At 48.6% G+C, this 22,776-nt stretch overlaps 1 protein-coding gene and 1 pseudogene across 2 annotated transcripts; both read right to left on the reverse strand.

Moving 5' to 3' along the window:
* Positions 1-17: 17 nt before the first annotated feature.
* On the reverse strand, positions 18-21,423 carry MRNIP (MRN complex interacting protein). Of its 2 annotated transcripts, XM_039460656.2 has the most exons (7): positions 21,297-21,423; positions 17,455-17,514; positions 10,353-10,441; positions 6,542-6,617; positions 4,330-4,487; positions 3,289-3,376; positions 18-604 (listed from the first exon to the last, which is right to left on the reverse strand). In XM_039460656.2, the coding sequence occupies exons 1-7, from the start codon at positions 21,360-21,362 to the stop codon at positions 134-136; spliced, it is 1,008 nt and encodes a 335-aa protein (XP_039316590.1). In that variant the 5' UTR covers positions 21,363-21,423; the 3' UTR covers positions 18-133. The 2 variants fall into 2 exon arrangements, with proteins under 2 accessions (XP_039316590.1, XP_010330134.2); XM_010331832.3 differs by lacking the exons at positions 10,353-10,441; positions 17,455-17,514; positions 21,297-21,423 and adding an exon at positions 14,874-17,134.
* LOC141582465 (heterogeneous nuclear ribonucleoprotein A1-like) lies at positions 10,448-14,429 on the reverse strand (annotated as a pseudogene).
* Positions 21,424-22,776: the final 1,353 nt, after the last annotated feature.

Below are 22,776 nucleotides of genomic sequence, written 5' to 3' on the forward strand. Positions count from 1 at the left end.
GCATAGAGAGAAATGAGCTGTTTGACAGTAGCTTTATTGTTGGTGGTTCTTACACAGTATGTTTAAAAGCGCCTTAGGGGAACCCTGTCCCTCCTAACAAGTGTATCTCGATTAATAACTTGCCAGTCTCAGATCACAGATCATCATCAAAGTCTTCCCCGGTTGTAAAGAGGTCACGGAGTTGCGTGGCTTGGGAATTGTGTGCCTCCTGGACCCAGGGCCCGCCCTCTGCCTGACAAGTCCTTGTGCCCCACGAGGTCTTCCTGCAGGGCCTCTCAGGCCCAGATGTGAGGCTGTGAGTGGCTTGAGGAAGCTGGGCAGCAGCTGTGGGCCTGCTGAGGCCTTCCCTTGAAGTCTGTGCCCTGGGGGTCCCTTGCTTAGCCTGTGCTGGCCCAGCTGGCCTGGGGTTCCTCTGCAGAGGCCTTGGCTGCTCTCTGTCCACCTGTGAACTGTTTCTAGGTGACAGGACAAATCGTGCCCATTTAGAGGTTGTAGCTATAACCTGCCCAGGACCCCTCCGCTCCCTGATGCTGCACTCTGCATTGTTCTCCCGGAGGCAGGGGCTGCTGCCTTGTTTCACGTTCCATGTCGGGCCAACCTGTCCCTGAAAGAGAAGACCGCCATGCCCTCCATTTGTAGTAACAATGCCAGGGCCCAGCAAAATCACCTGCCATGCCTGGGCCTTGGCTGGGCCTATGGTTCTGACACTTTCTGCTGGAAGCTTTCAGGCTGGGGACAGGCTTTGATTTTGAGGGTTAGCAAGACAAAGAAAATAAATACCTTCTACCTCACCCCAAATCTTCTCCTAAAGTGCATGACCAGGCTTTACAAAAACACGACATTTTCATGTCATCAGGTGATCCATTTCCTGGCAATCTTAGAATCAAGTCAACGGTACCTAAACGGGGTTTGAGCAGGGAGGGCATAGAGACATCTGGAAAGGGGTGGGCTGGCTCCATCCTACCACCTCCCACCTGGGAGTGACTCTCCAGAGCCTGCCAGGTCCTGCAGCTGCAGAGGGGGCAGCACCAAGCTCCCTGTGGGATAGGATCTTGGTGCTGGGGCCTGGCTTTACTTACCCCAGGAACCAAAGATGCACTGAAAGTTGGGGTGCAGGCTGGGTATGATGGCTCGTGCCTGTAATCCCAACACTTTGGGAGGTCAAGGTGGGTGGATCACTTGAGACCAACCTGGCCAACATGGCAAAACTCCATCTCAAATAAGAATATAAAAATTAGCCAGGTGTGATGACATGTGCCTGTAATCTCGGCTACTTGGGAGGCTGAGGCAGAATCATTTGAACCTAGGAGGTGGAGGTTGCAGTGAGCTGACATTGTACCATTACACTCCAGCCTGGGCAACAGAGCAAGACTCTGTCCAAAAAAAAAAATAAAATAAAATAAAAAGGGTTGTAGGCTGGGAGCAGTGGCTCATGCCTGAATCCCAGCACTCTGGGAGGCCAAGGCAGGCACATCACTTGAGGCCAGGAGTTCGAGACCAACCTAGCCAACATGGTAAAATTCTCTCTCTACTAAAAATACAAAAATTAGCCAGACATGGTGGCACACACCTGTAATATCAGCTACTTGGGAGGGTGACGCAGGAGAATCACTTGAACTTGGGAGGCAGAGGTTGCAGTGAGCCAAGATCGTGCCATTGGACTCCAGCTTGGGCGAGACTCCGTCTCAAAAAAAAGACGGGTTGTATTGCTTACAAAGGGATGTGAAAGCAATGACAAGAGTGGGTCCCTGCTGCACTGCCATCCAGGCAGTATGGAAGAGGCTCCATGGCCCTGACTGACACTTGATGTCGGCTTTGCTATGCTGCTGAACTTGCTGTGACCGCACAAAAACTGCAAGCCTCAGTTCTTCACCTTTAAAACAAAGCAAAAGGCTTGACAGAGCGTAAAACACAATGATACCATTAAAACATGCAGCCTAGGGACTGACATGCAGTGGACTCTGTGATCATTCTGGGATTTGGAGATTCAAGGCCACATACTTAACCCATGATCACAAAACAAGTTGGCAGCAATAAAGTTTGAACTCTGCCTCTTGCCATGAGCCAGTGCTCTGTGCATGGTGTGAGGCCAGCCAAGTGTGACCTTGGCTGACATGGGGGTGGGGGCAGCGACTGAAGCCCAGTGGACTCCCAACTGCAGTGCCCTTACTTGTGCCCTGGCTCCTGTGACAGGCAGAGCAAACCCTGCACTCTGTAGCACTGGATATGCGGTGGGGCCTGCTGGATTGGAAGCTTAAAGAACAAGACTACTGGGCCAGGCGTGGTGGCTCACACCTGTAATCCCAGCACTTTGGGAAGTGGGAAGACGGCTTGAGCCCAGGAGTTTGAGACAAGCCTGGACAACATAGTGAGACCATGTCTCTACAATTTTTTTTTTCTGTCATCCAGCCTGGAATGCAGTGGTGTGATCTTGGCTCACTGCAACCTCTGCCTCCCAGGTTCAAGTGATTGTCCTGCCTCAGCCTCTCGAGTAGCTGGGATTACAGGTACACACCACCATGCCCAGCTAATTATTTTTCGTGGGGTTTCACCATGTTGGCTAGGCTAGTTTCAAACTCCTGACCTCAAGTGATCCACCTGCTTTGGGTCTCCTAAAGTGTAAGGATTATAGGCATGAGCCACTGTGCCTCGCCTCTACAAAACATTTTTTAAAAAAGAGCCAGTGCGGTGGTGCACATCTGAAGTCCCAGCTACTTGGGGGACTGAGGCAGTAGGATCACTTGAGCCTGGGAGGTTGAGGCTTCACTGGGCTAGGACTGGGCCACTACACTCTAGCCTGGGTAGACAGAGTGAGACCCTGTCTCAGAAAACAAAAAAGAACAAGACAACACCCTAAGTGAAGAGTGCCTCACATATAAGAGTCCATACCCGGGGAAATGCGAGTGTGGAAGGAAGCATCTCCCAGGATTCAGGGCGGGCCCACTGACTACTCCTGCCTGGACAAAGGTCCCTGTGCTCCATGCAGAATGAGACAATGGCCCTGACCTAGAAAACCCCTGCTGGCCAACCTTAGTTGCTCCAAGGTGTCACGATGTCCTTTGGTCTTGAGTTACCCTCATGGGAGACAAGAGGCATGAAAGGGAAAAGCAGGTATAGACCCGATGAAGGAGTTGGCTTCAGACAGAAAAGACAAGAAACCCAGGTCGGAAGATGGGCTTTCTGCGGGTAAGAATCTTAACACTTAGTCAACTGTGGCAAAAGACAAAATTATCCCGCACTTACGCAGTGGTCAATAGGACCAGAAAGAAACTGTTCTCTGTCACTGACCTTCTGGGGTTCCCAGGCGACCTCAGAGCCCTCGGAGTCCTGGATGCCAAGGCTGCATGGAGGCTGGATGGTGCTCTGGCTCCACTTCCTGGCAGGACAGCACTGTCAGTACTCCTGTGCTACCCTCCAGTGGCACCCCAAGCCTGACTCCACGATCACATGGCCCACAAGCCTGGGTGGCAGCCTGCTCATCCCTACAGCTTCCCAGGCAGATGCTCAGCCTGCCCAGCCACCACCCAGGCCCCACTACCCTGCTTCCTAGCTCCTAGTTGCAAGAAAGTTTTGTTTGTTTTTATCTTAGTCAGGGTCTCACTGGCATCCAGACTAGAGTACAATGGCACAATCAGGGCTGACTGCAGCCTTGACCTCCTGGGCTCAGGTGATCCTGCTGCCTCAGCCTCCCAAGTAGCTGGGACCACAGGCATGTACCATGAATTTGATTTAAAAATTTGTTGTACAGATAGGGTTTCCTTATGTTGCCCAGACTTGTCTCAAACCTATGGGCTCAAATGATCCTCCTGCCTTGGTCTCCCAAAGTGCTAGGATTACAGGTGTGAGCCACTGTGCCTGGCTGAAAGTTCTCATTTGAAAGCAGAATCTACCTCCTGAAAGCACCTGCCCTCTCAAAGCCACCCTAGAACCTCAGCCTAAGGCAGTCTCCAAAAAACTCACTGAAATGCCCGAAGAAGATGAGAGCTTCTAGGTCTGAGGTCTCTGCTCCTCTGTGCTAAAAGCTCTCAGGCCTGCCAGCTACTCTGGCCACTTCCCTGAGGTCAGTACCGTCTGAGATGTTCCGAATTAAGTTGGCATCATAAAGGGTATGCATGCTGGTATCCTGCCCAGCTCTTGCCTCTGCATCGGCAGTGCCCAATGACCAGGTGGGCTGAGGGGCCGGCAGTGGCAGCAGCCACCCATTTTCCTATGTGCTGGCACTTCCCACCCAGGTTTCTCCAGCTTGGCTGATGCTCACAGTGGCTCACTGGTACCCCACTGCCGGGCATAGGCCCTGGGCCAGGTCTGGACCAGAGATGCACTTGGTACCTTTTTCTAGGTAGGTCTTGACTGAAGTGGGGGCCTGGCTCCTCAATTTTGGATGAAGGCTGTTTGCTGAAGCACACTCCTCCTCCTTCCAGCTCCAGTTCTTGGGAATCCTTTTCTAGATACTTCAGCCAGCGACTCTCTGAGGGCTGTGATTTTTCCTACCAGATTGAGAATAAAAGCTCATTCTCAGTACTGGAAAGCAGGCAGTTTTATCGAAAACCCCTAGTCCAACTCTTAGGCCTGAGGATCTCAGGAATCATGCCTACCTCCACTCTAGGAAAGGCACTGGCTGGAAGGTGATGGACGCCAATACCCTGTGATGCTGGCAGGATAGTGCCCGCTGGTACAGGCCTTGGGTAGGTGGCAGGGCACAGCCCACCAAGAATCTCATGAATGTCTATGCTCCTTGGCCCAGTGATTCCACACAAAAAGAGAAGGCAGCAATACCAGTCCCAGTTTTATAAATAATAGCAAATGTTATTTATAAAAGCAGAAGTGTAGAAACATGGCTGGGCACAGTGGCTCACACCTGTAATCCTAGCTCTTTGGGAGGCTAAGGCAGGTGGATCACCTGAGGTCAGGATTCGAGACCAGCCTGGGCAACATGGTGAAACCCTGTCTCTACTAAAAATACAAAAATTAGGTGTTGGCCGGGCGCGGTGGCTCACGCCTGTAATCCCAGCACTTTGGGAGGCCGAGGCGGGTGGATCACGAGGTCAAGAGATCAAGACCATCCCGGTCAACATGGTGAAACCCCGTCTCTACTAAAAATACAAAACATTAGCTGGGCATGGTGGCGCGTGCCTGTAATCCCAGCTACTCAGGAGGCTGAGGCAGGAGAATTGCCTGAACCCAGGAGGCGGAGGTTGCGGTGAGCCGGGATCGCGCCATTGCACTCCAGCCTGGGTAACAAGAGCGAAACTCCGTCTCAAAAAAAAAAAAAAAAAAAAAAAAATTAGGCATGGTGGCAGGCGCCTGTAATCCCAGCTACTTGGGAGACTGAGGCAGGAGAATTTCTTGAGCCTGGGAAACAGACTGCAGTGAGCCAAGATCATGCCACTGCACTCCAGCTTGGGGGACAGAGCGAGACTCTGTGTCACATGAAAGAAGGGAAGAGGGAAGGGAAAGGGAGAAAGCAGGCAGGAGTGTGGGAACCAGCTAAGCGCCGCATGATACAGCCATCAATCCTAGTACATCCACTACATTCTGTAAATACTTTTGTTTTTTTGAGACATCGGGGCTCCCGTGAGCAGTGATCATGCCTCTGCACTCCAGCCTGGGTGACAGAGGGAGACCCTGTCTCAAAAAATAATAATAAAATAATAAATAATAAATGAAAATAACTGCAAACCATACAGGAACAAAGAAGAATGATATAACTGAAAACTAGGATGCAAAAAAGTTTTTCTGATGAGAATGATATAAAATAAATGGACCAAAATGGAAGCACAGACAAAGTACCAGAAGAGCATCTTCTTCTGCTTGTAACAAAGTGTGAATCTGCCTAGGTACAATGGCTCATTCCTGTAATCCCAGCACTTTGGGAGCCAAAGCAGGAAGACGGCTTGAGCCCAGGAGTTCAAGACCAGCCTAGGCAACATAGGGAGACTCTGCCTCTATAAAAAAGAAAAAAAAAAAAAATAGCCAGGTGTGGTAGGACACACTTGTAGTCCCAGTTCCTAAGGAGCCTGAGGGTAGGAGGATCACTTGAGTCCAGGAAGTCAAGGCTGTAGGGAGCCATGATCATGCCACTGCATTCTAGCCTGGGTGACAGAGTGAAACCTTGCTTCAAAGCAAAAAAAAAAACAAAAAAACAAAAAAATAAACCAAACCAAACCAAAAACCAGCTTGCAGTCTGTAACAAAGAAAGATGGAAACCCAGGTGTTTTACCCCATTATTTCCCTCTCAGAGGTATGCCCAGGGTGATGTGGAAGCAGTACAAGGTGACATTTGAGCTACAGTCAGAAGGAGCTCTCCAAGCAGCGGAGAGTCTTTTGCAGGGTATTGTAATGATTGGTACACATGGCTATCTCCATCCTTACAAAAGGTACAGGTTTATTTATTTTGGTGTTCCCCATAGCTTTAGGCTAAGTGCCTGTCATTGGATGGCATCAACACATATTTGCTGTATAAACGACTACTGGATACATCTGTGCATTCATCCCTTCCCTGACACAGAGCCAGCCTGGGGCAGGTGGGCCTGATGCTTACCTGCTGCTTCACATTCCCAGCCTGCTGATGGCCCACATTTTCTTCTTCACCAGCACTGACAGTTTCTTCTAGAGACCTTTGGGGAAGACCATACATACGCCCTTTGAAAAATGACCAGGGTCTGGGCACAGTGGCTTATGCTTGTAATCCTAGCACTTTAGGAGGCTGAGGTGAGTGGATCACCTGAGGTCAGGAGATCAAGAAAAGTCTGGCAAACATGGTGGTGCATGCCTATGATCCCAGCTACTCGGGAGGATAAGGCAGGAGAATTGTTTGAACCCGGGAGGTGGAGGTTGCAAAATCACTGGAAGATGGAATCAATGACAATGAATATAAGATGAAGCCTCAACCTCCCTGGGCTCAGGTGATCCTCCCACCTTAGCCTCCTGAGTAGCTGGGACCACAGGCACATACCACCACACCTGAATATTTTTCTTTTTGTAGAGAGGGTTTTGCCATCCTGCCTAGGCTGGTCCCATACTCCTGGGCTCAAGTGATCTACCCACCTCAGCCTCCCAAAGTGCTGGGATTACAAGTGTGAAGTACATATCCAGCAGGTATTTGATTTTAAAAATCATTTTCCAATTGTCCACTGCACGTGTATAGAAATACAATTTAATTTTGCATGTTGACCTTGCATCCTTGTGATCTTGCTAAAATATTAATTCTAGTAGCTTTTTTTTTTTTTTTTTGAGACGGAGTTTCGCTCTTGTTACCCAGGCTGGAGTGCAATGGCGCGATCTCGGCTCACCGCAACCTCCGCCTCCTGGGTTCAGGCAATTCTCCTGCCTCAGCCTCCTGAGTAGCTGGGATTACAGGCACGCGCCACCATGCCCAGCTAATTTTTTTTGTTTTTTTTTAGCAGAGACGGGGTTTCACCATGTTGGCCAGGATGATCTCGATCTCCTGACCTTGTGATCCACCTGCCTTGGCCTCCCAAAGTGCTGGGAATACAGGCATGAGACAACACACCTGGCTGCATTGTGAATAATTTCTTTAGATTTATCTTCCATTTCACGAATTCTCTTTTCAGCTGCATTTAATCTGTTCAACCTGTCCACTGAGTTTTTAATTTCTTTTTTTTGAGACAGAGTCTCTGTCACCCAGGCTGGTGTGCAGTGGTGTGATCTTGGCTCACTGTAACCTCCGCCTTCTGGGTTCAAGTGATTTCCAGCTAGTTTTTATTTTTATTTTTATTTTATTTTTTTGAGACGGAGTCTCACTCTTGTTACCCAGGCTGGAGTGCAATGGCGCAATCTCGGCTCACCGCAACCTCCGCCTCCTGGGTTCAGGCAATTCTCCTGCCTCAGCCTCCTGAGTAGCTGGGATTACAGGCACGCACCACCATGCCCGGCTAATTTTTTTGCATTTTTAGTAGAGACGAGGTTTCACCATGTTGACCAGGATGGTCTCAATCTCTTGACCTCGTGATCCACCCGCCTCTGGCCGTTTTTGTATTTTTAGTAAGATATGGGGTTTTACCATGTTGGCCAGGCTGCTATTGAACTCCTGACCTCAAGTGATCCTCCTGCCTCAGTCTCCCAAAGTGCTAGGATTATAAGCATGAGCTACTGTGCCCAGCCTGAACTTTTAATTTCAATGATTATACTTTTAAGTTCAGCAAACTCTTTTAAGACAGAGTCTCGCCAGGTGCGGTGGCTCAAGCCTGTAATCCCAGCACTTTGGGAGGCCGAGGCGGGTGGATCACGAGGTCGAGAGATCGAGACCAACCTGGTCAACATGGTGAAACCCCGTCTCTACTAAAAATACAAAAAATTAGCTGGGCATGGTGGTGCGTGCCTGTGATCCCAGCTACTCAGGAGGCTGAGGCAGGAGAATTGCCTGAACCCAGGAGGTGGAGGTTGCGGTGAGCCGAGATCGCGCCATTGCACTCCAGCCTGGGTAACAAGAGCGAGACTCCGTCTCAAAAAAAAAAAAAAAAAGACAGAGTCTCACTCTGTTGCAGCTTCTCTCTGGAGCAATACATCTTCAACCCAGGCCTCACTTGAGCCTGGGAGGTGGAGGTTGGCTCCCTGCAACTTCCACCTCCCACATTCAAGCGATTCTTATGCCTCAGCCTCCTGAGTAGCTGGGATTATAGGTATGTGACACCACGCCCAACTAACTTTTGTATTTTTAGTAGAGATGGGGTTTCACCATGTTGACCAGGCTGGTCTTGAACTCCTGACCTCAAGTGATCTACCTGCCTTTGCCTCCCAAAGTGCTGGGATTACAGGTGTGAGACACTGCACCCGGCCTCTTTTTGGTTCTTTTTCAAATACACCTATTTTTTTTTTTTTTGGATGTGAGGGTGATCTGGCTGTGACATCTGTCACCTCATCAATCACCAGGGTTGATTCACTGATCTGGCTAGCTAGGCAGTGTCTCACTCCTCCCTCACAGCTCCACGTGCATTCCTTCTGATGCTGTGTGCTCGGTCAAAGAAAACCACCATCCCCAATAGTGGAGGACTGGTCTTCGGTCAAGGGTATACGAGTAGCTGCACTCCCCTCCTAGAAACCTCCATAACAAGCTCTCAAATAGACCTATTTTTGAAGTCCCTCATCTTATCACTCTCCATCTTTTTTTTCTTTTTTCCTTTTTTTTAGATGGAGTCTTGCTCTGTAGCCCAGGCTGGAGTGCAGTGGTGCAATCTCAGCTCACTGCAACCTCTGCCTCCTGGGTCCCAGTTCAAGCAATTCCTACCTCAGCCTCCCAAGTAGCTGGGATTACAGGCATGAGCCACCATGCCCAGCTAATTTTTGTATTTTTTAGTAGAGATGGGGTTTCACCACGTTGGCCAGTCTGGTTTTGAACTCCTGACCTCATGATCTGCCCACCTTGGCCTCCCAAAGTGCTGGGATCACCCCCTTTTTAAATTAACTATATTAAACATGCAATATTATATATTCTGAAGTCTTTATGGGTCTGACTTTTCTGACTGTTGTTCTGCTATCTTTTGCTCATGGTGACATATTTCCTTGAATGTTAAATGATTATAAACTCTTAAGTATATGCTACTCGGAACTTTTTCTGTAGGAATTCTTTAAGGCCTGGGTTGAAGATATATTGCTGCAGAGAGAAGCTGCATTTACCTCTGCTTCCTGGGACAACTGAAAGATACATTCAGCTTGAGGCTTTTCACAGAGTATGTAAAAGGATGAAAAACCATGCAACAGCTTCCTTGTATTTCCAAAATCTTAGAGATATCTCCCCCTCTTCAGCCATTGCCAAAGTCAATACAGGCAAGCTACCTGTTGCAGGGTGGGTCTAGTTCATTTGTACACTGAGGCTGTCGTCTTCCGGAGGCTCAGTTTTGTATGGCGGTGTCCTCCTGGCCTTGCCATGCTGACCAGGCTGTAGGTTTTGTCTTCTGTCTCCTGCACCCCTCCCAGCCATCTAAATGGAAGCTCCAGAGCACTAGGCTTCAATCACCCCAGGAGCTCAGGTGCTTCCTCTCTGGCTTTTGGCTTTTTTTTTTTTTTTTTTTTTTGATGAGACAGTTAAATTTAGCAGTGGACAGTTATACCAACTTTAGTGGCACTAACATTAATAAATTCTGATAACCCACTACCATCAGACCGGCTTCGTTTCCATTTTTGACCTCTGAGAGTTACTTCCTTTCCTGTCAGCGCATCAGTGCATTTAAAATAGCTAGCATTTTTTAGTACTTTCAATGCGAAAACTGCTCAGCGTGTTTGACCGCCATGTTGTAAGACATGAAGTCTAAGGGACTTTGCCACTGTGTATTTCTATTATCTAGTCAAGATTAAAATGGCAAGACAATCACACTCTTCTCAAACAACTGTACCTGAGTGGCAACTCTGAAACTTGTCCCTGTAGCAGATTTAATTTTTGGACATGCCGTCTACAGTCAGCACCAGAACCTTCACCGTAAGCCTGGGAGAACAAACAAATATATACAATTTAAAACGTATTGGCAGAATGCTGAGAAACAGATCCAGTTGAGGCGCATCTCAGGGAGGACAAAGCTGTGTTCTGTAAGGCCCAAAGACCCCTAAAGCAGCGTGCAGGAGTCCTAACGACTGACTGCTCTCTCTAGAATGACTTACAAGCCAGCAGTCTCCAGAACTAACAGTGTAGGTCTATTTGGCTGTCCCGCGAGCACCCTGAACTCTACCTAAGCCAAACTCAACCCAAAGCCCTACACAAAATGGTTAGTAAACATGAATAAAAACATCACAAGAGAAGTAACACATATTGCCATATTATATAACATACTGCTAAAAAGTAAATGAAATGATACTTATTCTCACTGATAATCAAAGGAATACAAAATAAAATACATTTTTTTCCACTTAGTAGTCATGAATTCATCCAATAAATATTGACTACCTACTATGTGCCAGGCCTCATCTAGAGGTAGATAATACAGGAGTGGACAAGACTCCCTGTCATCATGGAACTTGCATTCAAGTAAGAAGAGATAGGAAATAAGCAAGTGAGGCATGTAACCTATCAGATGCTAATAAGTGCTCCTAAGGAGCCGGGCGCGGTGGCTCAAGCCTGTAATCCCAGCACTTTGGGAGGCCGAGGCGGGTGGATCACGAGGTCAAGAGATCGAGACCATCCTGGTCAACATGGCGAAACCCCGTCTCTATTAAAGATACAAAAAAATTAGCTGGGCATGGTGGTGCGTGCCTGTAATCCCAGCTACTCAGGAGGCTGAGGCAGGAGAATTGCCTGAACCCAGGAGGTGGAGGTTGCGGTGAGCCGAGATCGTGTCATTGCACTCCAGCCTGGGTAACAAGAGCGAAACTCCATCTCACAAAAAAAAAAAAAAAAAAAAAAAAAAGTGCTCCTAAGGAAGATGAGACCAGGAAAAGAGGCCTTACATAAGAGTCTACAGTTTTACATAAGGTGTTCAAAATGGTCAAAGAATGGATCTCTTAAAAAGGTAACGTTTGAGCCCAGACAGGAAGATATGAAGAAGCAAGCCACATGGATGTCTGGGGGACGAATTCCAGCAGAAGCCATGACATGAAAATGAGCATGAAGACCCTAAGCCTGGCATTTTGGAGAAACAGTGAAGAGGCCAGCATGGCTGGAGCTGAGTGGTCTAAGAGGAAGACGGTAAGAGACAAAATTTGAGTATGGGTCCTACCATAGGCAGAATCAACCTCACGGGTATGAGCAGTGCTCTGCTGTTGCTGTTTTGAAATTCTTAATAATCTGATCTTTGAACCTGTGTTTTGTAAGTGAAGTCTGATGGGACAATAGAGCACATCTGTGATCAGACACATACACTATACATGTCCACTGCTCCTCAACGCCCCGCTGGCAGGAGCATTCTTGATGTCCCGTGGACACAGAATTCCTGTGGACACCCAGTGCCTGGCAGCTAGTAAGTCAAGTGAGAACTGAGAACTAATCATTGTTTTTAGCAACATAGAGACCACTGCTGACTCTGACACAAGCAATTTTAACGGATAGGTAGGGAGTGTAGTCCTGTTTGGCGCACATTCAAGTGAGAACAGAGAGGAGTAACTGGAGGGGGAGATGGCAAAGTCACGAAACACCAGGCTGGCATGACCAGTAGCAGTGTGCTCTTCCATAGGGCAGCGACTGCTGGCTGGACAGTGAAGAGCATTCTTCCTGACGTGGGCACAAAACTAGACTTCATTTTCCAGTGTGTGTGTGGTCAGGGTGGCCACAAAACCAGGCTCTTTTGACGGTAGTATCACACGTTTCCCAGCCTGGCCCTCAAAGCCTCCTGGTAGCTCCTCCATGCACTCACTTGTCCTTCTCAGTGGCTAGAAGCAGCTACAGATGAGCCTCAGGGAATAAAAGCAGCTCAGGGGCCGGGCGCAGTAGCTCACGCCTGTAATCCCAGCACTTTGGGATGCCGAAGGCGGGTGTATCACAAGGTCAGGAGTTTGAGACCAGCCTGGCCAATATGGTGAAACCACATCTTTTTTTTTTTTTTATTTTTTAAAGACATTTATTCAGCATCACGATCAAACTATTATGTACATTTAGCAGTCAACAGCACGGGTGCAAAAAAAAAAAAAAAAAAGGAAAGAAAAAAATCTACATTAAAACCCTTTGTTGGAATGTTTTACACTTTCCACAGAACAGAAACTAAAATAACCTGTTATACAATTAGTCACAAATACAGTCCTCAAGTTTTTTGCCCATACATATGAGTATTTGTCTAAATCATGTCTTCTTTGTAGCAGCTGGGCCCTGCTACCACTGTGCTTGGCTGAGTTCACACATCTGTTGTGACCTGTAGCTTCCCCGTCACTTCTCTGGTTCTCCTCTCCTGCTAAGCTTTGTTTCCTAATTAAAATCTTCTGCCACTGCCATAGCTACTGCTGCTACCGGAACCACCACAGCCACCTTGGTTTTGTGGTTTGGCAAAGTATTGGCCGCCACCACCACAGGGCCCAGAGCTTCTGCCTCCAAAGTTTCCACCCTTCATGGGTCCAAAATCTGAAGACTGTTGTAATTGCCAAAATCATTGTAGCTTCTACCACCTCCAAAATTGCTTCCATCATTACCAAATCCATGATAGCCATCCTCACTGCCACCATATCCATCACGACAGCTGCCACCAAAGCCACCATGACCACTGAAGTTCCCTCCAAGACCAAAGTTGTCATTCCCACCGAAACCACCGCCACGACCACCACCAAAGTTTCCAGAACCACTTCGACCTCCAGCTGGAGGAAGCACTCGCCACCTCTTGCTTTGACAAGGCTTTCCTAACTTCACAGTTGTGGCCATTCACAGTTTGGTATTTCTGAATGGCAATCTTACCCACGGAGTCACGGTCATCAGAGGTTACAATGGCAAAGCCCCTTTTCTTGCCACTGCCTCTGTCAGTCCTGATTTCAATCACTTCAGTTTTTCCATACTGTTCAAAATAATCTCTTAGGTGATGTTCTTCAGTATCTTCTTTTTTTTTTGAGACGGAGTTTCGCTCTTGTTACCCAGGCTGGAGTGCAATGGCGCAATCTCGGCTCACCGCAACCTCCGCCTCCTGGGTTCAGGCAATTCTCCTGCCTCAGCCTCCTGAGTAGCTGGGATTACAGGCACGCGCCACCATGCCCAGCTACTTTTTTGTATTTTTAGTAGAGACGGGGTTTCACCATGTTGACCAGGATGGTCTTGATCTCTCGACCTTGTGATCCACCCACCTCGGCCTCCCAAAGTGCTGGGATTACAGGCTTGAGCCACCGCGCCTGGCCTCTTCAGTGTCTTCTTTTTTTTTTTTTTTTTTTTTTTTTGAGACGGAGTTTCGCTCTTGTTACCCAGGCTGGAGTGCAATGGCGCGATCTCGGCTCACCGCAACCTCCGCCTCCTGGGTTCAGGCAATTCTCCTGCCTCAGCCTCCTGAGTAGCTGGGATTACAGGCACACGCCACCATGCCCAGCTGATTTTTTTTGTATTTTTAGTAGAGACGGGGTTTCACCATGTCGACCAGGATGGTCTCGAACTCTCGACCTCGTGATCCACCCGCCTCGGCCTCCCAAAGTGCTGGGATTACAGGCTTGAGCCACCGTGCCCGGCCTTCAGTGTCTTCTTTAATGCCACCAACGAATATTTTTTTCACAGTTAAGTGGGCACCCGGTCTTTGAGAATCTTCTCTTGAGACAGCTCTCTTTGGTTCCACAACTCTTCCATCCACTTGGTGTGGCCTTGCATTCATGGCTGCATCCACCTCCTCCACAGCTGCATACGTGACGAACCCAAAGCCCCTGGAGCACTTGGTGTTTGGATCTCTCATTACCACACAGTCTGGGAGCGTTCCCCATTGCTCAAAATGGCTCCTCAGGCTCTCATCGGTTGTTTCAAAGCTCAACCCTCCAATGAAGAGCTTCCTCAGCTGTTCCGGCTCTTTAGGAGACTCTGACTTAGACATGATGGAGGGAGAAGAGAGACTTTAATGATGCTTCCTCGGCGGCATCCACCGGCAGAAATGAGCAAACTGACGAATGTATCTCGAAACCCCATCTTTACTAAAAATACAAAAAAATCAGCCAGGCATGGTGGTGTATGCCTGCAGTCCCAGCAACTTGGGAGGCTGAGACAAGAAGAATCACTTGAACCTGGGAGGCAGAGGTTGCAGTGAGCTGAGATCGCACCACTGCACTCCCAGGACTGTTATGAGAGCAAGAGAAACAATGTCTATTTATTAAGCCACCGCAATTTTGGTGTGTGTTTGTTACTGTGGCCTAGTCAGCCACATATCATATACCACGCATAGCACAGAGGCACTAAGGGGAGTAGGAAGGCTTCTCAAGGAGAATGTAGAAATACATATATCTCAAATAAGCCATGCTCACCATGTGGGGTGTCTGCCTACCTAGTAAGCCAGCCTCTGTCTTCTGAGACCCAATCCCAGTTGACTAGACCAGAGGTGGACATCCGAACCAGCCTGGGCCAACCAGATTACTTCTCCTAGGAATTTATAATTGGGACTCAGCTCTTCCACTTGGCTTGGAATGAGATTCTGTGGACTTGGAGCAGAGAATGTGATTATGAATTGCCTGGGGAGAAACAGAAAGGGAAGGAGAAGAGAAAATCAAGCAAAGATATAGAGAGAAGCTGGGTGACGCGGAGGAGAAGGGAGGAAAAGCTGATACCTGGCTTGTTGGCAGCTTTTCAGTTCTTGCAGCTAGTTCTTCAAGGGATCAGGAATGAAGTTCTGGCCCTTGGATTCCCTAGGATATTTCATTACCTTGCCAGTACATTTCTATTTTTATTTTTTTTACTTTGCTGAACCCACTCTGAAGTGTTTTTTATCCTTTTTTTTTTTTTTTGAGACAGAGTTTCGCTCTTGTTACCCAGGCTGGAGTGCAATGGCGCGGTCTCAGCTCACCGCTACCTCCACCTCCTGGGTTCAGGCAATTTTCCTGCCTCAGCCTCCTGAGTAGCTGGGATTACAGGCACGCACCACCATGCCCAGCTAATTTTTTGTATTTTTAATGGAGACGGGGTTTCACCATGTTGACCAGGATGGTCTCGATCTCTTGACCTCGTGATCCACCCGCCTCGGCCTCCCAAAATGCTGGGATTACAGGCTTGAGTCACCGCGCCCGGCCTTTTTATCCTTTTTTTTAAAAAACAATATCAGGTGAAGGCACTCATCAACATTATAAAGTGTTTTTGTCTATTATTTGCAACTAAAAGAACCTTGATCAAAAGATACCCTTTAAAACAGCAATTTAGGCCAGGCGCAGTGGCTCACGCCTGTAATCCCAGCACTTTGGGAGGCCGAGGCGGGCAGATCATTTGAGGTCAGGAGTTCAAGACCAGCCTTGGCCAACATGGTGAAACCCTAAGTCTACCTAAATCCAAAAAAACCAAATTTGCTGGGGGAAGTAGTGTGCACCTGTAGTCCCAGCTACTTGGGAGGCTGAGGCAGGAGAATCACTTGAACCTGGAAGGCAGAGATTGCTGTGAGCCAAGATCATACCATTACACTCCACCCTGGTGACAAAGTGAGACTCAGTCTCACAAAAACCCCCCAAAAACAGCAATTTAACTTCTAGTACTTCGTCCTAAGTAAACAGTAAACAGCTGATCACGTGAATAAAGAGGTATTTATAGAAAGTTTCACTGTAGAGTTGTGCACAACAGTGAAAGGAAAATCAATTTAAATGCCCAACAAGGTCGGACTGGTTACTTACTCGTTCAACAAGCACCAAGGACTGTGCTAGGTGCTGAGGACACACTAGTAAATAAAAAAGGAACTGTGAGTTCTCATGGAACTCACAGTCTTAGATGGACAATCTGCACATAAATACATGAATATATAACTTTCATAGGATAATGAGAAGGAGGAGGGGAACTCCATAGTGAGCACAAAGGCCTGAAGAGGGAGCAAATTTGGGTTTAAGGTCAGAAAGCAAGCACCATGGCTGTAGGAGGAAAGATGAGAGGTGAAGGGAGAGGCAGCACTGGGGCTGAAGCAGGTAAAGAGAAAATTCAGTACAGCAAAGGATGCAGGGCAGCTGGGGTCCTCAGAGTTCAGGAGGGGCAATATGCATGGACTGAAAGGATGTGCTCAGCCGGGCGCGGTGGTTCAAGCCTGTAATCCCAGCACTTTGGGAGGCCGAGGCGGGTGGATCACGAGGTCGAGAGATCGAGACCATCCTGGTCAACATGGTGAAACCCCGTCTCTACTAAAAATACAAAAAATTAGCTGGGCATGGTGGTGCGTGCCTGTAATCCCAGCTACTCAGGAGGCTGAGGCAGGAGAATTGCTTGAACCCAGGAGGCGGAGGTTGCGGTGAGCCGAGATCGCGCCATTGCACTCCAGCCTGGGTAACGAGCGAAACTCCGTCCCCCTCCCCCCCCCAAAAAAAAAAAAAAAAAAAAAAAAAAAAAAAAAAGAAAGGATGTGCTCAATGTCAGGTGCAGACAGCAGGCTGGGTAAGAGCATTTACAGCCTGCCCCTGCCTGCCTCCACTTCCTGAGCCCACTCTCCCACACTCCCACCTCCACCAATAGCCTCTGCCCTCCCTAGCTGGTCTGATTCCTCCTCATCTTCTGACAGTCCCCAGTGCTTTCCTTTCCTTGTGCTCAGTCAAGTTTTAAATTATATAGAAGCGTGTGTGTATCAATTTCTCTTCCCCTTCCATACAAGTGTATCTGTGAGGGCAAGACTGACAATGGGCTTACTTTCCACTGTTTCCCTCGTGCTTGACACACAGATGGTATTGAACAAATACTTTCTGAACGAAGAATCAAACGGCAGTACCTTTCCAGACACTGCTCCACCAATTTCACTTCCTGAAGGAACGGGAAGCTCAGGGGCAGGAGCTCTGTGTCTGGTGAACTTCGTGTGAGAGAGGATGATCCCAGCTGTGGCATGCTGGGACTCCCTGGAAGGACTCCCTGCAGGCATGTGCCCCGCCTGCTTTCTCTTTCACAGGACTCACCCGCAAAAAGGACTGCTTCTCTCCACAAGCTTTGCATGTCCACTTGACACTCTTTTTTACCTGCAATGAAATTTCAGAAATACAACTCAGATATTTAAAACTAAATGGAATTGGATCTGAAATAATTATTATTATTTTTTTATTATTATTATTTTTTTAGACAGTCTCACTCTGTGGCCCAGGCTGGAGTGCAGTGGCATAATCCTGGCTCACTGCAACATCTGCCTTCTGGGTACAAAGATTCTCCTGCCTCAGCCTCCCGAGTACCTGGGATTATGGGCGTGTGTCACCATGCCCAACTAATTTTTATATTTTTAGTAGAGACGGGGTTTTACCGTGTTGGCCAGGCTGGTCTCAAACTCCTGACCTCAAGTGATCCACCTACCTTGGCCTCCTACAGTGCTGGGGTTACAGGCGTGAGCTACCATGCCTGACCTGAAATAATTAAACACAGTCCAGAAACAAACCAACACATATGTGTAAAAATTTAGCATATCATAATCATAAAGGTGGCACTTTAAGAGTGAGAAAAGAGTTCGAATTCGAGTCACAGCACCAAAAAATAATAATAATAAAAATAAAATAATTTTAAAAAAGAGTAAGAAAACAACAGAGTATTTAACAAGTCTGGGTTGGTGCTGGCAAATACCATCAAGTTGGGCTGGGTGCAGTGGCTTAAGCCTGTAGTCTCAGTGACTAGAGAGACCAAAACTGCTTGAGTCCAGGAGTTTGAGGCCAGCCCAGGTAGCACAGCAAGAACCTGTTTCTCAAAGCCAAGCCAAACTAAACCAAAACAAAAAACGTCCAAAAACCCAAGATGAAGCTCTACCACCTGTGGGTCTTAAAAATAAATTCCACAACACTCATTTTCAATTCTTGTTAAACCTGACTAGATGTGTTCTTTTAACTTGATAAAATGCCGTAAACCCAGCTCTGATGTTGAAGAATCTCTACCAGCATTCCCATGGAAGTCAAGAACATGAAAAAGCCAGAGTTGCCCACTATTATTTACCATTTTTTTCTGGATGTACTATCTAATGGAATTAGTAGAAAGTTGTAAGTGGTATAAAAATTTGAAAGGAGGGGAAAACCCTATCATTATTTATAGATATAATACCTGATATAATTTTTGGGGGGATGGAGTTTCACTCTTGTTGCCGGTGCTAGAGTGCCATGGTACAATCTCACCTCACTGCCATCTCTGCCTCCCAGGTTCAAGCAATTCTCCTGCTTCAGCATCCCAAGTAGCTGGGATTGTGCCACCATGCCCAGATAATTGTGCAGTTTTAGTAGAGATAGGGTTTCACCATGTTGGTCAGGCTGGTCTGGAATTCCTGACCTCAAATGACCCACCCACCTTGGCCTGCCAAAGTGCTGGGATTAAATGCATGAGCCACCTCACCCAGCTGCAACCTGATATAGTTTTTTATCTGAAAAGCCAACAGAATGAAATGAAAAGCCACAAAAACCAGACAACCTAACATAGTGGTTAGGTACAAAATTAAGATATCTTCAAAATTTAATATAGCTTTTGTATGAGCAGACATCTAGTTAGAAGAAGATAATGGATAAAGAGTCCATTTATAACAGCCACAAATAAAATGTTACCAAGGGATGCCAAGGTTACTTGAAGAAACATAATCATGTTTAACATCACCAAGATGTCTAGGTTGATTCATTAAAATTAATATGATTAATATGATCCTAATATAAAATCATGAGGTTTTGGGGGGAAGTATCCAAAAGGATTCTAAGGAGAACAACGAGCATCTATCAAAAATTGAAGCGGGTATATCGTATGGCTTAGCATTTATTTCCCAGCTTCTACCTTAAAACACCAATAACACTGAATTTTCCATTGAGTATGTAAGCAAGTATGGAAAGCATTTAAAAAAGTTTAGGACCCACAGTAACTGGTAAAGGAATTAATTCTGTTAACTGCTGAGAGATAGTATGGTTTTGCCATTTATTAAGATGGAGAAACCACTTGATTTCTTTGGATTTCAGAATTCTCATGTCTGTAAGATGGGAATGATGCCTAATTCAAAGGTTGTTGAAGTTAAATGTGTTAAATTGGTATTTTACTTGCAATTAAAATGGCCAACGTCCTCTTTGGTTTCAAGTCATTTTTTTCTTTGTTTTTGAGACAGGGCCTGGCTTTGTCGCCGAGGCTGTAGTGCAATGGTACGCATACAGCTCACTGTAACCTCTGCTTCCTGGACTGAAGCCATTCTCCTGCCTCAGTGCCCCTTCCACCTCAGCACTCCTGTGCACCTGGGACTACAGATGCACGTACCACCACACCTAGCTATTTTATTTTGAATTTTAGTAGAGGCAAGGTCTCACTACGTTGCCCAGGCTGGTCTGGAACTTCTGCCTTAAGTGATCTGCCCTATTGGGCTTCCCAAAGTCCTGGGATTACAGGACTGAGCCACTGGGGCCAGCCAACTCTTATTTCATAGGGTTAAAAATGACCACGAGGGTCAGGGGCACTGGCTCAGCCTGTAGTCCCAGCACTTTGGGAGCCAAGGCGGGTAGAGCACTTGAGCCTGGAGTTCCTGACCAGCCCAGGTAACACAGCAAAACCCCATCTCTTAAAAAAAAAAATACAAAAATTAGCTGGGGATAGTGGCCTGCACCTGTAGTACCAGCTACATGGGAGGCTGAGGTGGATCACTTGAGTCCGGGAGGTGCAGGCTGCAGCGAGCTGTGATTGCACCACTGCACTCCAACCTGGGCGACAAAACAAGACCCCATCTCAAAAAAAATAAAAAAAGAAACAACACTGGTGAGCTTGGAATTGTGAAACAGGGAAACAAGGAAATAAAAATAAATGGAAAATTTGTTTTTAAAAGAAGGAGAATGAGCATGAGACATTAGACATGTAACAATTTAAAAACGCAAATGATCTCTTCATTTGCAACTCTTAGGACGCAGCCCCCAAATGAAAATAAGTAAAAAGTTTCTGAGCCCTTAAAATAGCCCTTACAAACGTTCAGCATTAAATGCAAGCTTACAAACACATACTCAGCATCTTGCTGACTTTTTGACATATATCTTAAAGAAGTCTGATGCTATTCTTTCTCAGGGCACAGCAGATCAGCCATAACTAGGAAGGACGGACTGTCAAAAGCGGATACGCTGGCTGCAGTGTTAAGTGGTATCAAGCAGGACACGGTACAATCCAGAAAAGGTGACGTGGCATCCTCCATCTGGCATGCCGAAAGTTAGGGAGGCAAATATATTCTAGAAACAGATTATCGTCTTTAAGTGGTTTGAGTCGGCGAGCAGGCATCAAGTCCCTGGCACCGCGGGAAAGAACGGTGGGAACGGCGCGGGGCGATAGAAGGCGCGCCCGGGCGCGGGGCGATGGAAGGCGCGCCCAGGCGGGGGGGGGGGGCGATGGAAGGCGCGCCCAGGCGGGGTGGGGGGGGCGATGGAAGGCGCGCCCAGGCGCGGGGCGATGGAAAGCGTGCCCAGGCGCGGGGCAGGGGCTTCCAGACCTGTCCTCCCGCTCGCACTGAAACTGAGCAGGGCCACCTCGCGGGCTAGGCTCTGCGTAAAAGATGCTATCCTCAACCGGGTTCTTCCACGACCTGCCACAAGTCGCGAGAGGCCACCTCCGCAGGAACCATGACCTCCGGTTTCTACAAGAACCAGACAAAAAGCCCAGAACCACACTAAGCGGGGGCGACCCCAACGAGACCCGCCCTCATCGGTCCCTGCACTCGTTCGGGCCCAGGTGCATCCCGGAGCCATTGGAGACAGCACCCACGGCCCCACCACTCCCCGTCCGCTGTGCCCGCGCGGGAGGAGGAGGAAGGGGCTGGCACCCGCCAGACCTGGTGCGCTTGGAAGAGGCGGCAGCGGCAGCAGCGGAGGACCCGAGAAGGCTGAGGCGGCGCCATGCCGGCCTGTGCAGTCGGCCGCCGCGCGCGTGTGTTCGGCGCTTGGCGGCCCCGCCCCACGCACGCGCTCGGGCTCCTCCAGTCCCCGGCGCCGCCGCGCATGCGCGTACGCTCTCCGCCCGGCCCGCCGCAGCCGCGCCCCTGCGCACTGGGGCCCCTCTAGCCCTCCGCGCCTCTCGCTGGCCTCAGGAGTTTTGGGTCGCGGTGGGTGCGGGTCGCCTGCTCGCAGACGTGTCGTCTGCCCAGGGCGGTGCACGCGGCTTCCTAAGGCAGCGGCTTCCGGCCTCGGGAGACTGGGGTTGAGACCGCAGGGCTTCTGCCTCCCAGTTCCGTGGGCCCGGCTCGGCCCGCGCGGCGGCGCGTTGAGGCCGTAGGAACAGTCAGCGTTCGAGACGGAGGGGTCCTCAACGCACGCGTCACGGAGAGGGCTGCGGAGGCGCGAGGCCGCCGGGCGCGGAGCCGGCGCCCCCGGAGCCCCCCAGGCCCACCCGGTGGAGGGCTTGGGCGCCCTGCAGCCCGACACTCACCCGGCAGCCCTTCGTGGCTGGAGTTGTAGCCTTGTTGGAAAAAGAAATACAAAAAAAATTTAAATTACCTGTACATCTCTGTGGCTAGGGTTGTAATTTTCTTTTTTTTTTCTTTTTTTTTTTTTTTGAGACGGAGTTTCGCTCTTGTTACCCAGGCTGGAGTGCAATGGCGCGATCTCGGCTCACCGCAACCTCCGCCTCCTGGGTTCAGGCAATTCTCCTGGCTCAGCCTCCTGAGTAGCTGGGATTACAGGCACGCGCCACCATGCCCAGCTGATTTTTTGTATTTTTAGTAGAGACGGGGTTTCACCATGTTGACCAGGATGGTCTCGATCTCTCGACCTCGTGATCCACCCGCCTCGGCCTCCCAAAGTGCTGGGATTACAGGCTTGAGCCACCGCGCCCGGCTGTAATTTTCATTTTTAAAAATGTTTCATTTTCCAACTTTTGCGCAGTATTTATCAGAAAAAAAAAAAAGCGAGCCGACACTTTATTTTTATTTTTTTGAGACAGCCTCGCTCGCTCCGTCGCCCAGGCTGGAGTGCAGTGGCGTGATCTTGGCTCACTGCAGCCTCTGCCCTCCGGGTTCAAGCGAGTCTCCTGCCTCAGCCTCCCGAGTAGCTGGGATTACGGGTGGCCGCCACCACACCCAGCTACTTTTTGTATTTTTAGCAGAGATGGGGTTTCTCCATGTTGGTCTGTAACTCCTGACCTCAGGTGATCCGCCCGCCTCGGCCTTCCAAAGTGCTGGGATTACAGGCTTGAGCCACAGGACCTGGCCGACACTCACTTTTAACAGCAGAACCCATCCCGTTAAAGAAACACCCAATCGTGACAGGGGTGCGGGGAGAACGGTCAAATGCAAAACCGTGGCAAGAAACCTGGCA

This window comes from Saimiri boliviensis, chromosome 20 (assembly GCF_048565385.1).
Source record: "Saimiri boliviensis isolate mSaiBol1 chromosome 20, mSaiBol1.pri, whole genome shotgun sequence".
Lineage (NCBI taxonomy): Eukaryota > Metazoa > Chordata > Mammalia > Primates > Cebidae > Saimiri > Saimiri boliviensis.